Consider the following 16569-nt stretch of genomic DNA (forward strand, 5'->3'; position numbering starts at 1 on the left):
CTCAAAGATTGATCATGAAACTATATTTTGCCTAATTTATCTATAATATAATTAAGTCCTTTAATTTAATCATGACATGATATGTCACTTACCTACAACTTTTCAGCAGATATTAATAATCAAGATTTTCGACAAATTTTTTAATGTTTGTGCCCCTTTAACTAAGTTGTCTAATAATATGTATATTATTGCCACAATATTGGGGCCATTGTGTAGTTTCAAGCACTTGCTCCGATCCGATAAAGTAATTCACATGAAAGAAAAACACAACAAATCCTTGTACATCTCGAAAAATAATTAACAAAAGAAGTTACTTTACTAGAATCTTAATTATTATTAAGGTGCCAGCTTCAAGTGTAATAATCCTTCCGTAACTGTAGTATTTAATTGTTAATAGATTAATCTTATTTTTTGCATATTCATATTTAACAATATATATAATTAAATTAGATTGGTCTAAAAATTAGTTTACTAATCTGTTTAAATAAAAATCAAGAATTTAAATTTTATCTTATGCATGCAATAACCTATTAGTGGACAATAAATCTTTAAATGGAACTCTATAAAATTTCATCTCAGTTTAAAAGGAGAATAAAACATATAATGAATGTGGATAATTTTTTAGACAATTTTTGATGGGTTGAATAATAAAAATAAAACTGAGAGGTGTTAAAGCAGACAATATCTTAAAATTGATTGAACATAAAAAAAATTATAATATAATATAAAGATATAAAAGGTAAAGAATTATTTAGTAGAAACAAGATCATTGTAATTTGGATCAGCACGTCAATGAGGTTCGAAAGAAAAAAAATAAATTATTATTTATTTTGTCCCTAGAGATGAGAGTGATGAATCTGTTTAATTTGTATGTAAATGAGAGGCAAATCAATGTATCGAAAAAAAGAGTTTTCCGAAGAAGGAAGGCAGTTGTATGCACATGGCAGCAATAATCTCCCATCACTTTCCAACTAACTCCCACTTGTTTTTTGTTTGGTTTCCCTCATTAATATTTTACTTTTTTATTTGTAAATAAACATTAGATTGGAAAGGAACTTCATCTATCTGCTAGATCCAAAATTAGAAACATGTTTAAGAAGGTGATGTTTGATTTTTACAGATTAAAGTACACACAAACTATTAATTTTTACTTTAAACAAATTTAAGCCATTCCATATAACAATGTAAGTGTAGTGAAAAGTAATCGAGTCCAAATATTATATTAAGAAGATGGAGCCTTCAGTCAATAAAAATCTATACATAATATACAATAAACTAAAAAAAATAAGATATATTATCAATAAATTATAACTCAAATGATATAATACACTCGCCTGATCGAATCTTTGAGTCACGCTAAAGAGTCAATATCAGTAGGCACTTCCTACTATAACATGAATTGATTTATGATCATGCCCAAAAATCTTAATCTAACTTATTTAATTAACATTATGTTATTATACAAATACAAAAAATTAGTCTATATAATAATAGATTTAATGATTTAATTTGTTATGCATAATATATTTGTTTAATTATTTATTTATATTTATATTTATATTTGTAAATTGTAACAGGAAGATGGCTGTCTTGGATTCTCTGTCTCTCTGAAAATCTAATTTCACACTCACTCGCACACTCTTTTCTTTCTTTCTTTCTTTCTTTTTTTCGATTCCAAACTCAATTGCTTGCTTAGCTTCCTCCAATGGCGGCACCTGCATCTGCCAATAGAGACAGAGACAGAGACAGAGAAAGACAAGTCTCAGTCTCCGCCATGATCAAGCACGGCTTCATCCCCGACTCTCCGTCAACACTCTCACCTTCCAGAACCTTCTCATCTTCTCCTCCGCCGCCAGCGCCGCCTCCGCACACACAAACGCTCTTCGAAATGATGTCAGGTACCAAGCACTCCGACGAGACTCGCCGCAGAATTCAAGACAGAATCTCGAAGCTGCTCCAACACGCTCCCTTTCACGCTAACCCTGGTGACGTCAGGGTGACGGTGGTGGGGAAGGACGGGTTCAGAGTCACCATGGATGTGGACAAGAGTGTGCTCTCTCAGAAGAGCAGGTTCTTCGCCGACAAGCTTCGCGGCGGTTCATCGCAATCGCAGTCGCACACGGTGGAGATCAGCGAGTGCGAGAGTGATGACGTGGAGGCTTACGTGGAGGTTGTGGTGTTCATGTACTGCGAAGACAATGTGATGAAGAAGCTCATTGGTCAATCTGTTTCAAAAATCTTGACCTTGCTCAAGGTCAGTTTCTCTTAATACTCTTAAACCATTTCTATGTAATTATCCAAACATTTAATTCTTCAGTTTAGGACTTTCATTTTCATGCATTCATAATGTAAAACGGTTTAACCAGTCTTCTAGTTACGTTTATTCTTTTTTTTAGATGACCATTTACACTATAAATAGCTAAATAGTTGAGAACCACAGTAGATTTGACTAAATTGTAAGCTAAAAAATCTCAATTATCAATTTCAGGCGAAAATAATTGCACGTGAGTTTACACCTATATAAGAGTAGACATTTTTGCTGGCCGTATCATAGTTAGAAGGGTGAAAACTCAGGTGCAGTCGACTTCATGTGAAGTCGATAGCTGAGAGCCGCTAGATGAAAATTTAGTCAAATCAATTAAATCATTTAACGACTCTCAGTTATCAACTTCACGTGAAGTCGACTGTAGCTGAATTTCCACCGATTAGAAGATGCATGTAAAACTAATTTTGAATTTTGGTTAGGTTTCAGCGGCTATCATGTTTGATATTGGGGTTGCGGCTTGTTTAGACTATTTGGAAGCAATTCCATGGACAGAAGACGAACAAGATGAAATCATGTCTCAGCTTGGTTATCTTCAGCTTCATCGCTCTGCATCTCAACTGCTTCTTAGACTATCGTCTGATCCATCTACTGCGCCAAGAATGAGTGCCGACGACATCTTTGCAAGCCTTCTGACTGGTGTTTTACAAGCAAAAGATGACAAAGCTCGTAGGGAAATGAAGGCTCTGCTATCAAAATTGCTTCAAGAGGATCCGTCTTGCTCTCATGATAGAACCAAACTCGATGTTTCTAAAGACACGCTTTATCATCTTTGCCACAATTGCATCAATTCTCTTGTCTTGTGCCTCTCTGACGCCAGCAGCACTGCCGAGAGGCTGGATCGAGGGGCTTTAATTACCGAAATAGCTCGGGAGGCTGACAATATTCAGTGGATTGTTGACATCTTGATTGCCAAGAAGATAGGCGAGGAATTCGTGAAGATATGGGCTGACCAGAAAGAACTCGCTGCACTTCATTCTAGAGTTCCGACTGTCTACCGGCACGAGATCAGCAGGATCACTGCACAACTGTGTATCGGCATTGGAAGGGGGCACATATTGGTGCCCAAGGAAACTCGATTTTCATTGTTATCAACATGGCTAGAAGCTCTGTATGATGACTTTGGATGGATGCGTCGAGCTTCTAGAGCGGTCGATAAGAAATTGGTTGAGGATGGACTGTGCCAAACAATACTTACACTCCCTTTGCTTCAACAGCAAGCTCTGTTGCTCAAATGGTTTGACAGGTTTCTTAACAAAGGAGATGATTGTCCAAATATTCAGAAGGCGTTTGAGATTTGGTGGAGAAGAGCTTTCATCAGAAAATATTCAGCAGATACTGATCATTCCAAGTTGCAAATAACTCTCTCTGATTACCAGAGCTGAAAGTTATATGAAAAACCTTAAATGAAAGAACAAAACAAACGGGAAAATGAACTTCATTCATATTTGCAAGTGTGAAGTGATATTTTCCATTTCCACTTCTAGTTTCTGCTGCTATGATTTATGACCTGAGCTGAAGTTCTGGGTAAACAGGGACAAATAATTGAAGGGGAAATGAACTGAAAATTTGTTCATAAAATATGTAAAGCCAATTTCTCTTTGTAAAGATTTGATTTGAATTCTGTTAAGTTTGGCAAAGTATAGAGGGATGACATTGATGTATTCATGAGCATATAATAGTCAGCATACCAAATATTACAGGAGAGAATTGATATTGATGTTGTTGAACTACTGATGTGTATGTTTTCTGTTTATGCCGTAAGTTATAAATTATTAGTTTTGCTAAAGGTGTAAGTAAACGAATTTGCGGTAAAACTGAAATTTTGCACTAAAATTCATGAATCAATATTTTCATTAATGTTGAGTTCCTTTTGTTTGTGTTTTTTAAAAAGGAATGAAAAACATGGTTAGTCAACACAATACTAGTGTAAACCCCCTCAAAACCGGAGCAAATAGTAAAGAAATAGACAAGTCTCTAGAAGACCAATACTTTTAGTGAAAAAAGAAAGTTGGCTAGTATTGATTCATAAAAAAATTGTTTATCTAACTTTTCTCAATGACTATATCCACAGGAACAAAAGCATTAGACTAGTGGCAACTAAACTACTCTATGGACAAAACATCAAAAATAAAAGAAAATAAAATCTGTACAATGAGGTGCAAAATTAAACTCTACCGTCCCCCTTTTTCACTTTTTGTTTCTTTCCTTTTCATTTACAACATAGTAGTGTGATCATTTTACCATCAACCTCACCCCTCCTTACCAATCAGCCCTTTTGCAGTGTCAATTGTAAGCAGCTCACAATATTCAACTTGGTGAAAAGCTAGCTGAAAATAAAAGACACAACATCATGAGATTGAATACGAAAAGTAGCAACAAAGGCAAAGACAAGAGAAACAAGTTACCTAATCTTAACAGTCAACGCAAACCCTTCAATTGCACTCTATATCATGCATAATCCACTCTTGCCGCAAAAACATAGACAACTTCAAACATAAGATAGAATAGGAGGAGTTCCTTGAAGCAACTCTGGAGGACTCAACCTGAAAAATGGGAGTTTGATAAAGAGTTTTTCAATGATCCTAATTAAATACTTCCTGCAATCCCCTTTATCTATCACCATCACTTTTTTATATAAAAAAAATTATGTGCACACTAAAAATTAACCACCAAATCAATCACTATGTATTTGTGTATAAATAAATGTGTTATTTCAAACACTTTAAATGTGTATGTATTTCAACATATATTTTATACGGGTGACTGATTTTGTCCGTAGACGTAGCATGGTAGTTTTCTTATATATCATTAGAACAATAAATTGGATCTATATTCTATTGTATCCAGCTAAATTGATTCAAAAGATGTACCTAAGAGGGAGAGTGATAAATGTCTTATATCTATAGATAATGATTTAATTTTGATACACCCGCTTTTGTTTTCAATACAAATTTATGATTATATTTTCATAATTTAAGTTAACTAAGTACCATTCATAAATATATACTTTCACTCAGGCTAACACCAGTAAATAATTTCCTAATTCCTATAGAAATTTTATAGGTAGATTTTGAGTTGATGGATGCAACAAGTAGGGCTACATTCACATGACATGCATCCTTGCCTTACCTTTGTTTGACCTTGATCATTCCGGTGCCTATCTGGATCGGTATACCCATGATTACACGTTCACTCACTCCTTCAATCAGGTCCTCTGTCCCATGTACCGCTGCATTGAAAAGATGATCCGATGTCCTCTCAAAAGACGCAAGCATCAATACACTTTTGCCCATCTTTTGAATTCCGAATCTGGTTATTCCAAGGACTCTGCCCTGCATTAATAAATTGCACGAGGAAATATAAGTATTCAGCATAAAATTTCTTTATAGTTTTTGCTGAATAACTGAAATAACTCACCATAACAGTCATCACATCTGCTAGAAGCATCATATGGCGTATGTCTATACTCATACCGTGACTTCCCATAACTACTTTTATCTCCTCAATGATAGTCCTTCTAGCAGCTTCAATTCCCAGAGACTCACTCACTTCATCTATATGATTACTAAGAGTATTAAGTCCATCAACCCCTTCAATTCCCATAACATCTAGAAGACCCGTGCTGAAGGTAAATACAAAGAAAATAGAATACATGAAAATAAGGAATAAAAAGTGGCAATGCCGCAACAGCCAAGCAGGTATATATATACAAGGGATTGAAGGAAGCATATGTTATATTGAAAAATAGTATGAACTAACCCTTCCACCAGTAATTTGAACTTTTCAGTTTTTGCCTCTTTATCTTCTTCTTTACTGATAACAACACGTTCAGCAGTTTTAATTCCCTGGAATTAAGAAAAGAAAAGTTAGGTGCACATTTCAACCTGACAATAAATTTAAATATGAAGATATCAAAACAAACATGGTATATTCGTCATCAGGTAACCTATCAAGAAAGTCAAATAATATTACCTTCACAACAACTGAAGGAAGCAAATTTTTAAGATGGTTAAGTTGAAATTGGATTTTACTTCTATCACCATCTGGGGGAACAATCCTGAGCTTTTTGATATCTAAGATCTTAACATTCTGCATATCAACAAAGACTTTCAATAATGCAAGCATGAATGGAGAAGTGACTCAAAATTACAAGAGAGAACAAGTAACCCCTTACGTCTTGCTTCAATTTTAGTTTTGGAGTATGCAAAATCGACTCTTTTACAATATTGGCATCTACATGCAGATGTGCATCTCGAATTCTTTCCATGTCAAGCGAGATGACAATTGATGCTGATCTTGAAGTTATAACAACTTTTATACTCTTTGCGACCTGTATTAATTGGCATGACATGATTGTGTTTTTGAGACACTTTCGTTAAAATAAACACTATTTACAACAAACTTCTGATATAATACCTAAATGACAGCTGAAAAAAATGTAAATAACTAGGTAGAATGTTCAAAGGGTCATTCATTGACAAAAGCAATATTTTTTTCCCCTCTCTACAGCTGCATACCTGGCCTAAGTTGGTTTTTTCTATGCGACCTTTTACTATCCTTGCGGTATTTGGATTATTATCTGTCTCAAGTATTGCAGTGATGATTGGTGTGCTGATCTTTTTGGATCCATTTATAATTTCTTTGATGCGAGGAACTCCAAGGGTCACATCTAAGACGCTAGGTTAAGGCAAAACTTTCAAAACCCATCAACACATACAGAAAAATTCCAGTATAGTGTCAAACAGGACAATAATGATAATCAAAGCAGGCAACAGAGTCTAATAATAAAGGATACTCATGCTTGCAACCCCAGCAAAGTGAAAAGTTTTCAAAGTCATCTGGGTTCCAGGCTCTCCAATACTATGAGCTCCAATTGCTCCGATGGGAGTTCCAGCCTCAATTTTTTTTGAATGGTAACGAGATAAACAAATATCGAGAAAAACCTGAAATATAGAGAGCATACAGTAAATTGCAAAACAAAAGTAAAGTAAATAACAGAAATATATAGCATAAGAAAATTAGAGTACTGTGTGGAATGTAAATGAAATAAAGAAACTGCATAACCAACTGAAAGCAAACAAGATTAGCATTGGGGACAAACAGGCTTACGACAATGTAAGGACTAGACCATAAATACCTCTAGTTGTCTGCGAGTAATCCCAGAAATCCTCTGAATAAACTTTTTCAGCTTTTCAGAATCCTCTTTGGTGGAAGGTTCTGTTGATTCTATTTTCCCTTTGACAAAGGATTGAAGAGAATTTACGAAGCCGGCAGAGGAATCATCCGCTGAAGCCTCTTGCTTGACTAACTTGCACATACCAACTTCTGAAAGCTTCCTTTGAACTACTTCATGCACATCTGAGGGAGACAAGATATCATCGTCTTCATCACTTGGACATATGGCCTAAAAAGAGAATAAAACAGCATATAACAAGAAAAACCAACTATTTTATAAGTTTGAGGGAGTCAAACAAAAATAATCAAACCATAAAAACAACAGTATCAGCTTTCAAACCTGGCTTCTCAAAAACAGCCGGTCAAAATTTAGTGGTTTTCCATCTTTTCCTTCCATGCCAGCTGGATCCATGCCATCATCTCCATAACAAAATTGAACAATACCACCAGCAGCATTTCTTACAGTGTAATCATACTGTAAGAACAAATCCTCCAGACATTTCATTAATCTACGAGACATGTATCCAGTGTCTGCAGTTTTAACCTGCAAAGTGACAATTATCACACAAACTATTTAAAGAATTTCAAAGTTTTGGCTACCAGAAAACAACAATAATAATAAACTAATAACAACCCAGCAGCTCCTACATTTTATCAATTTTATTAACATGAACCATTCCCAAGTGAGAAATTTGAGGTCCACTCTTATGACATTCATAATTTCAGATCCAAGGATTTTTTTTTTCTTTGGTGGGGTTGTCAGTTAGCTTCTGATTTTAATAAAAAATAATAATAATAGTAACTGTTGATTTAACTGAAAGCAGCTCTGATTGATTATATATTGCATAATATATTCAAAATATGCACGCTACCGCTGTATCAACAAGCCCTTCACGCCCTCCCATTGTGTGGAAGAAAAACTCAGTAGCAGACAATCCACTGTAAAAAGATTCGGCAACAAAACCTTTAGCCTGCATCAACAGTGACATACCAGTTTTCGATGTCAGAAAACAGAATATGTAATGCACAATAATAGCAATAGCTACACCAGTTCTGGTGTCCGTTACAAACAAATAATATTAAATGAAAACAATATTCTACAATAGTAGTTTACTACTGTCCTGTCCTGATAATAAAGTGAAAACAATTGCTTGTGACGACAATATATGACAAAGCTTCAAAGTTATGTACAAATTCCAAGATAGCTTCTCATGTATAGGTGTGTTACATAAATGTGTAAGCAATATTCTGTTTGTTGTTAACTTCACAACTGTGAATCACTTCAACATTAATATTATCAATGAACAAATACAAAAGCAGTATGGATGAAAAAGAAATTAACAAATTAAGGATAAGCGGCAATTGAAATTGTGCACAAACATTTAAAATTCTACTTCTAAATGATGGAAACTGAACATACGGCTGGGGTTTTTGCTTTTCTAGGGAAATGAGGAAGACTACGGTCCACGAAACCATTAGGAGCACGACGACCTCCAACTGATTGTTGACCCACACAAGCAACCATCTGACTGATATTAATTGGAGATCCTTTGGAGCCACACTGCGACATGATCAGTGGGCTATTTCTCCAGTGTAGGGTTTGCATGCAAACCTGGGAAAATTTTATAATATAATGGAGTCAGTTACCAATACAGGGAAAATCAGAATAAATTGCTTTTCTCTTATGTGAGGGATAATGATTAGATTTTTGGAGGGGCACCGTTGTATTTTACATGTAGCTTCTTTTTGAAAAAAATTTAAAAAAAAAAGTAAAGGTGAAGGTAGGGACTATCCACCATTTTGTTGACCATGATCTTAACACCAAGAGATAGATATGTGTGAAAACACAAGGACAGAATACTTCACATGAAAGAAATAGATACCTTTCCTGCTGTATCTCGTATACCATTCAAGACACCAGTTATCAGAGTTTCTAATGTCTGAGCAGCATCACAACCGGCTTTGAGTTCTAGCTTTCCTTTATTGAAAGCTGCTATAAAATCATCACATTTTTTATAATTATCAGATATTGTTTTATCTTTCTGTTCTATCAAAACCTCTTTTGGTTGGACATCATCAATGCCAATTGAGAACCCATGATTTCCGATCCATCGAGCACTGCATCAAAGCAAAAGGATCATATACTTTCTTTAGCTTGCAATGGATAAAAGAAAAAACATCAAACTGCCTAAACTCAAATATTAGCAGAGATTACATTTGATAACATTTTTTGTTCACCAATGTTTTGTACTCCCTCTGGGTGTGAGACTAGTCCTCACTCATGGGACTGATGGAAACAGTTCCCACTTTAAACAAGTGCTTTCCTACAAGCTAACATTGCAACATTTCATTTTATTTATTACCCCTTTAGCACTTAAATCAAACATAATGCAGATATATTTTTACCTCAATTTAGCTACACGATTCATGCAAGCAGCAGCAGCATGTGGTTTATAGTCTCTTAGTAGCACAGAGAAAAGACCATCCTTATTTCCATTCCCTGAATTCATGCTAAAAAAGCAGGTCACCAACTTATATATATATATATATATATAAAAGCATGAAGTAGTGGAGTTTGAAAGAAGTTTGACATTAAAAAGCTACAACTTAGAACAAAATAGGAAAGCAAAAGCATAAAAGATTAACTATGGCACCACTATTCAGAGTTATTTTCAATGTTTAATAGAAGCACGCAGTAGTATTAACAGTTACTTGACATATCTACATTAATACAACCTTATTGAACGTACAAAATGAAATCATAGATAAGATCAAAGTTCATTTAGAAAAACTAACCTAAAGTCACCTTTCCAAGTTGTCCTGATATCAACTCACTATTGCGAAAATAGACAAACCCATCACTTGGGCACATCGTTTTCATTTCTCGTTTCTTGTCATCAAGCTTTGTACTGTATATTTTCTCCTTAACAGTAAGATTCACATAGACCCTCACATTTGCATTTGGGCGCAATAGAATGCTAAATAACTGTTTACCACTCCAAAGCTCAACTGGCTGAAAAGAATATCGCGCAAGTAAAAATATGCACCAAATATATAAATTAGCAAACATGACTGAATCACCAGGAAAAAGTTTGGTTCATGCAGCTTATTATATCAAAAGCTCTGAAGCACTGATATAAACGAGATACAAAAAGAATATATTAATTTCGGTGAAAGTTAAACTTCATTAATCTAACCACAACCACCATTAAATTTCATTTGGCATTTGGCATAGACCAAATCCATAAATTTTCAAATACTTTAAATCTTAGTTGATATTTGATCACGCCACTTTATTTGGTACACAGTATTGTTTTAAAATATTAATAGACATTGACCATCTACTATATGTTGCACGATCTTTCAAGACTTCAACATAACTTTTCACATTATTAACAGCTTGATTGGCCAAAACTTGAATACTAGAAAAATGTCATTCAAAAATGTAATTGCAAGATATCTCCTACAGAAAGTGGATCACTTCTCTATTTCAAGAATATAAACAAACATGTGAGTATATCTTGTAATGTGCATCCATGAAAGCTCCAACTCTCACCTTAATAATTGCGGGAGTTGGCAGATCAACAAGATCCATGCCATCCCCCATGTATGAGCAAATAAGTGAAAAGGTTGAACGATCATAAAATGTATCTTTTCTAGTTATGAGATAGGAAGAGGTTAAGAAGTCTTGAGTAGAGGCAACCAAAATTTCGCCATTTTTTGGTGTGCACAGATTATTTTGCACCTGAAAACAAGCAAACTCTCATTAGGATCTACATGAAGAGAACACGCAACAAAAAACACATTGTAAAAAGTTCATGAAATGCTTACAATTTATTGACCATCATATACAGTTGAACAAATCACATAACACATAACGCTGTAAATACTGATAACTAAACAGCCAGATCAAGTAAAAATAAAATATTCTAACCCTATTGCATGTTGGGATAATTGATTGACAAGTAATCCTCAATGACAATGAGAAATGCTGATTTTACCCCCATCAACAAAATAGCCTCTGTCCGTGCTTCCTCAGTCTGTGGCACATGTAAGTTCATCTCATCACCATCAAAATCAGCATTATATGGGTTGCAAACAGATTCATTGAATCTCAAAGTTCTCCAAGGCATGATCCTCGCCTGCATATGCAAAAGAAGACTCATGCAATTTGTTCCAAATTTGACATTATTGATATACAAAGTTCAATGAATTACCCTATGACACATTATAGACATCCGATGCAAGCTTGGCTGCCTATTAAAAAGAATAATGTCGCCATCTTCCAAATGACGATCAACTATATCACCAAATTTCAGCTGGTCTGCAAAGCGCTTCCTGTGAGGAACTCTTAAGGTCCTGGAAAATTATGAAAATAGAATTAGATCATTAGCAAAACAATATAGCTGGCTTGAGATTAATCAATATAAGGGAAAAAGAAACAGCAAAAACCATGTGGAACCCGAGGCATCTCTATACTGTCTTGCACCAGGATACTTATCAGGACCATTTCTTATACACTGTCTCAGCTTTTCAATGTTGTGATGTGAAACACGTTCAGGATAACTCAATATACGAGCCATAAGCATGGGTATTGCAACCTGAAGCAAAAAAACAAGTCACAGTGAAAAAACTTGTAAGAACCTTTGAGAAGGGAAGGCACTCCAGGGTCTTATGGTTTTCATGGAATAATACTTAGGGAATGTGAATTGAGAAATGTGCATCGTATTGGTTATGTCACAGAGAAAAAAAATGAACGAACTGTGTAAGTAAGAAAAATAAGCCTGTACAGCAAACATCACATTTTTTTTGTTAAGTAGATATTCAGGTTATTGGCTCATGCTTCATCTAAAAGATAGAAGATAGTATATATGCCAAGCTTCGAATGCCTCACCTCAGTAATCTTTAAATTAGGATCCGGTGAAATAACTGTCCTGCCAGTAAATTCAACACGTTTCCCAGATAAGTTGCCACGAAAACGTCCCTGCTTCCCTTTAAGGCGTTGAACTAAACCCGCCATTGTCTTTTCCCGTTGCTGGTGGTATGGTATACCACGAACCTCACTATTTATGAATTGAGCAGCCTCAAATTGAAGCGTTTCCCAACCATCCTAAAACAAAACCATCAACAAAATCACAACCGCAATACATCGGAACTAAAAGAAACGATCTCGAGATGAAAGAGAATATCAGAAGCGAGCAGATAAAGTAAACTCTATTATTCACATATGGCAACTTGCGGACATGGCAAATGCCACTGCCCGAATAGGGATAATTCTACACCCTTCGAAGTGGAGACATCTCATTGATAGTATTCTAGAATAAATATGTGTGGATAATCCAAACGACTAACCACATACTATATAATCACATTTAAAGCACACATGAAAAATGAGCTTATTCAATTATTCCAAGCATGTAACATTTTGGAAAACCTGTCATTATATCAATCAACAAGTCCTCAAAGTAGCAAAATTTTGATCACTCAAAAGGCACATCTATACCAGAGATCTTAATGAAGCAATTTCTTCTAATTCTTGGCGCACATGAGCATTAGCTTGGACTATTTGCTTTAGCCTCTCTGTTACATCATTTTCATTGCTGCATAAATTAACACAATAACCACACCATCAGTTTTCTTTTTTTTTTTTCCCTTTTTTTTTTAGGAAAGGTTTAAAAATACAGAGGATGGTTCATGAATCCTCCTTAAAACAACAAAATAAGGTTAGGCTAAAATTCCATCAGAAAATACAAGCATAACCTCGTATGATCTCTCTACTCAATCAAAATGTGCAACAAATAAAACCCTTTAAAAACATGATGATGGACAAGGTAATTCTACAAGAAAGCGCAGAATGCAATCCTAACGCAAATAATATTTGGACGTCATAATTGCCACCACCAACAGCTGTAAATTCTAGCATTTCACTCTAGCTAAGTACACTGTATGCTTTCTGTCAAAGAATAACACCCTTAAACCTTATTGCAATGTGATGGTTTGGAACAAACTGAGTTTTACACAACTATAACATATGGTAAAATTGCTTTTAGGTTCTTTATAATTGGTTAGTGACTTCAAACATTTGGTTCTTGGGAATAGAGAAATTTTTTCCTCTACGTTCACCTGAACTGGAAGTTAAACATTCCTTTAGCTATTAAAGAATGGAATTTTATAATTCTAATATGGCCACTCACGCAACAGCTCTTTATGCCTCAAGTGCTACAGTCAAAATACCCACTTACTATATTTTAAATTTTATTCAATCACAGATAAGGTGGACAGAAAAGGTAGTGGCATTGACAACTCAGGAATGGCGGTAGTTTTTTATGTTTTCCATAAACAAAGTGCACAACACTGTAGCATATTTGCAACAAGTATACCATCAGAACATAAATACAAGAATGGCATCAAACAAAGTTAACGAAAGGGAAAAACAGAGAGATGTCAATATAGCCGAATACATGTTGGTATTACCTCTGTGATCCATCCATTATAACTGAAGGTCGCATAGCCAATGGGGGCACTGCAATGTTTGTAATGATGAGTTTCTCCGGTCTTTCAGCAAGATAAAGTAATTCACAGTCCTACAACAATATGTAATAAATTATTCTTACTAGAGAGTTAAGTAAACCTCTGCATGGCATGCAATATTGCAATCTTTGAAAAATAATCTACTTAAAAATCACTATTTCAATCCACACTTCAGAATGAAGTGATGAGGAAAACCAGGCCCAAAAATGAAAAGAAACAACCCGCATATGTATAAATTTTCACCTCATCCAGCATCCTTTTAAACAGGGATAAAGCTTGGAATGGGTTTAGAATATGAGTATCCACAGCGCTGGTCAATCTAGATTCTCTTGCATGTGAAAGTGCTGTTTGAAATTCTTCAATGCTACTATCATTACATTTTGAGCGATCATGAGTGATTTTTAGCGAACCCACAAGCTTCTTTACCGAACCTGTATTACAATAGCCATCATCAATATCATCATACAAAATACAATAAATGCATATCTTAAGAGGCAACAAGCAATACAATAATAGTTGATTTTCAATCCTCTCAAGCAAGATGGTAATTTTCTATAAAATTTAAGAAAAAATCATAATTAGTTCAAAAGATGGTTGTCTAATATCAGCAACATTCCAAGCAAGTCAACAATAGAATCCTTTTGAGACTATGTTAGTTCATTGCTATGTCAATTGTTATGTAAGCTAACACAAGAATTGAATCAAATTCCCAAAGCCTAAACTTGTTTAACAATGGGGCCTAACTTGATAATAACTCACACATGGTAGCCAATATGTAAATGTAATACAAGGTTGTTCGTGAGTCCTTAAGGTTTCAAAGAACCCAGCACATCGAACATCTATCTAGCCAGGCATTGATTTTTGCATTGCGGGTAGTGGTAATTTAAAATGCTTAGATTCAGATTAAAACATGGAAATGGAATTGCCATAAGTGACAGCCTCTCAATCAATAATGTTGGGTACAAGAGTTGTTAGAACCAAGTAAAAAGCTTATTTGTTTGATTGCTAGAACTGAATGGATCTATGTCAACCCTAAAAGCTAATTGATAGGGTACTTATAAACACCGCCAAGCCTATGTGGGACCTTAACACACTACACTCACCCCACAAGCGAACAGATGGAACGTAACGTTTGCACGACTGAATATCTGTGGTGGCTGAACATAAAATGTAGGATACATTGATACCATCTCAAAATTAAATACTTTATTACTTTTCAACTTAGTTCCAAAAGCTAGCTCACCAAGGGCGGGTTGCCAAATAGTTATAAAAGCTTATATAGGCCTTAATTCTGGCAAATGTGAGACTGTAACGACCATATCATACCAGAATTGACCACTTCCCTACCCATTTAGCCGTTATAGGATAATTCATATAGTGTCAACTGTCAAGACAAGAGCATGGAAATCCATATTCCGTACATTACAAAAAGACCAAGAAAGAAAATGGATTCTAAAATATCTAACTAAATATGTATTATTGATTGAAAGAAAAACTTATACCTAGTATGCAAGTTTAAAACAATTTCCAATGACGAAGTTGAATAAAGTGCTCTATTGTTAAAAAAGGGGGGAAGTCAATGAAAGGCACAAAACAAACCATTCTTATATCCACATCTCGAGCACATTGATACTTTGCTGCATGCCTCTACAACCTTTTTCGCTAATTCAGCCTTCGCCAGTGCATCAATTCTGGGTCTTCTCATTTTTTTCAAACGATCTTTACGTATATCTTCGTTGAGAAGAATTCGAGCACAGCACTGTAAAGAAAGCATTAAAAATTTACATATAGATAAAAAAAATATGCAGAAGCATAAAAGCAGGATGACTAAATGTTCCAAGAATGCTATACTACACAAATCTTTCACATTATATAACAGTACTGAAAAAGAAACGTTTGACTCAGCCTCAAATAGGATGTTTATTAGTAATTAGTATGACATGTAAACTTGTGAACAAACTTCCATCACAACCATTCTTATATCTTTTGTTTGCCCTTTTGTCAAAGTCTTGCACATATCAGGGAACAGTGCAATTATAAGAATAACAGTGACATGTAGTCACTCAATTTGCAATTTTAAAGATAGCATAGATAACTGAAAGTTCAAGCAGGTGCAAAAGGATGCTCGAATCTCGACTGCCCTTCAAAAAGCCATCCCCTAAAGCTAACCATCCTGGTATTATGACATTCAAGTATGCGCATGTTCTGTGAGTTGCTATAACTTACATGCCAAGTTAACATAAACGAGACTAACAAGTAGAGTATCACGTTGATAATTAATCAATGAAAAGCCAAAATCCACAAAGCAAACAGACAAGGAACACACAGACGATTCGGATACCTTGCAAATGGACTTCAATATTTCCACAATGGTACCCAAGAATCCAATATTGAAGATGGGAAGGGCAAGAGTTAAGTATCCGAAGTGGCCCGGACAATGAGCAAAGTCACCACCGCATGTCGCGCAAATAAGCTCCTTATTAGCAGGACCCTGAAATCACACACACACACAAGCAAAAAAAAAAAAAAAAAAATCT

The 16569-nt window shown here is 35.0% G+C and overlaps 2 protein-coding genes across 2 annotated transcripts in view; one reads left to right on the forward strand and one right to left on the reverse strand.

Annotated features, from left to right (window-relative positions):
• The first annotated feature begins 1597 nt into the window (after positions 1 to 1597).
• LOC107476903 (BTB/POZ domain-containing protein At5g60050) lies at positions 1598 to 3987 on the forward strand. Its single transcript, XM_016096844.3, has 2 exons — positions 1598 to 2254; positions 2746 to 3987. Exons 1-2 carry the CDS (start codon positions 1706 to 1708, stop codon positions 3706 to 3708), a joined length of 1512 nt encoding a protein of 503 aa, XP_015952330.1. The 5' UTR covers positions 1598 to 1705; the 3' UTR covers positions 3709 to 3987.
• Positions 3988 to 4344: 357 nt separating this feature from the next.
• The window catches only part of LOC107476902 (DNA-directed RNA polymerase III subunit 1), a 12643-nt gene continuing 418 nt past the window's right edge, over positions 4345 to 16569 (reverse strand). The window contains exons 2-27 of the mRNA XM_016096843.3: positions 16374 to 16524; positions 15632 to 15791; positions 14276 to 14463; positions 13976 to 14085; positions 13005 to 13101; positions 12396 to 12611; positions 11954 to 12102; positions 11719 to 11860; positions 11503 to 11643; positions 11058 to 11246; positions 10298 to 10514; positions 9908 to 10001; positions 9385 to 9619; positions 8922 to 9113; positions 8374 to 8472; positions 7842 to 8045; positions 7464 to 7730; positions 7122 to 7269; positions 6844 to 6995; positions 6501 to 6656; positions 6299 to 6415; positions 6086 to 6171; positions 5744 to 5948; positions 5456 to 5658; positions 4732 to 4869; positions 4345 to 4653 (exon numbers count right to left, since the gene is read on the reverse strand). Coding sequence (XP_015952329.1) covers positions 4815 to 4869; positions 5456 to 5658; positions 5744 to 5948; positions 6086 to 6171; positions 6299 to 6415; positions 6501 to 6656; positions 6844 to 6995; positions 7122 to 7269; positions 7464 to 7730; positions 7842 to 8045; positions 8374 to 8472; positions 8922 to 9113; positions 9385 to 9619; positions 9908 to 10001; positions 10298 to 10514; positions 11058 to 11246; positions 11503 to 11643; positions 11719 to 11860; positions 11954 to 12102; positions 12396 to 12611; positions 13005 to 13101; positions 13976 to 14085; positions 14276 to 14463; positions 15632 to 15791; positions 16374 to 16524 — 3973 coding nt within the window. The 3' untranslated portion in view covers positions 4345 to 4653; positions 4732 to 4814. The remainder of the gene's footprint in view (positions 4654 to 4731; positions 4870 to 5455; positions 5659 to 5743; positions 5949 to 6085; positions 6172 to 6298; positions 6416 to 6500; positions 6657 to 6843; positions 6996 to 7121; positions 7270 to 7463; positions 7731 to 7841; positions 8046 to 8373; positions 8473 to 8921; positions 9114 to 9384; positions 9620 to 9907; positions 10002 to 10297; positions 10515 to 11057; positions 11247 to 11502; positions 11644 to 11718; positions 11861 to 11953; positions 12103 to 12395; positions 12612 to 13004; positions 13102 to 13975; positions 14086 to 14275; positions 14464 to 15631; positions 15792 to 16373; positions 16525 to 16569) is intronic.

The sequence above is a fragment of the Arachis duranensis genome, chromosome 3 (genome assembly GCF_000817695.3).
Source record: "Arachis duranensis cultivar V14167 chromosome 3, aradu.V14167.gnm2.J7QH, whole genome shotgun sequence".
Taxonomy (NCBI): domain Eukaryota; kingdom Viridiplantae; phylum Streptophyta; class Magnoliopsida; order Fabales; family Fabaceae; genus Arachis; species Arachis duranensis.

Excerpts from the sequence above, each read along its gene's own strand:
- LOC107476903 (XM_016096844.3), top strand. The coding sequence starts at position 1,706 with ATGGCGGCACCTGCATCTGCCAATAGAGACAGAGACAGAGACAGAGAA. Across the intron at positions 2,255-2,745 it reads AAATCTTGACCTTGCTCAAG|GTTTCAGCGGCTATCATGTT; the intron begins GTCAGTTTCTCT and ends AATTTTGGTTAG.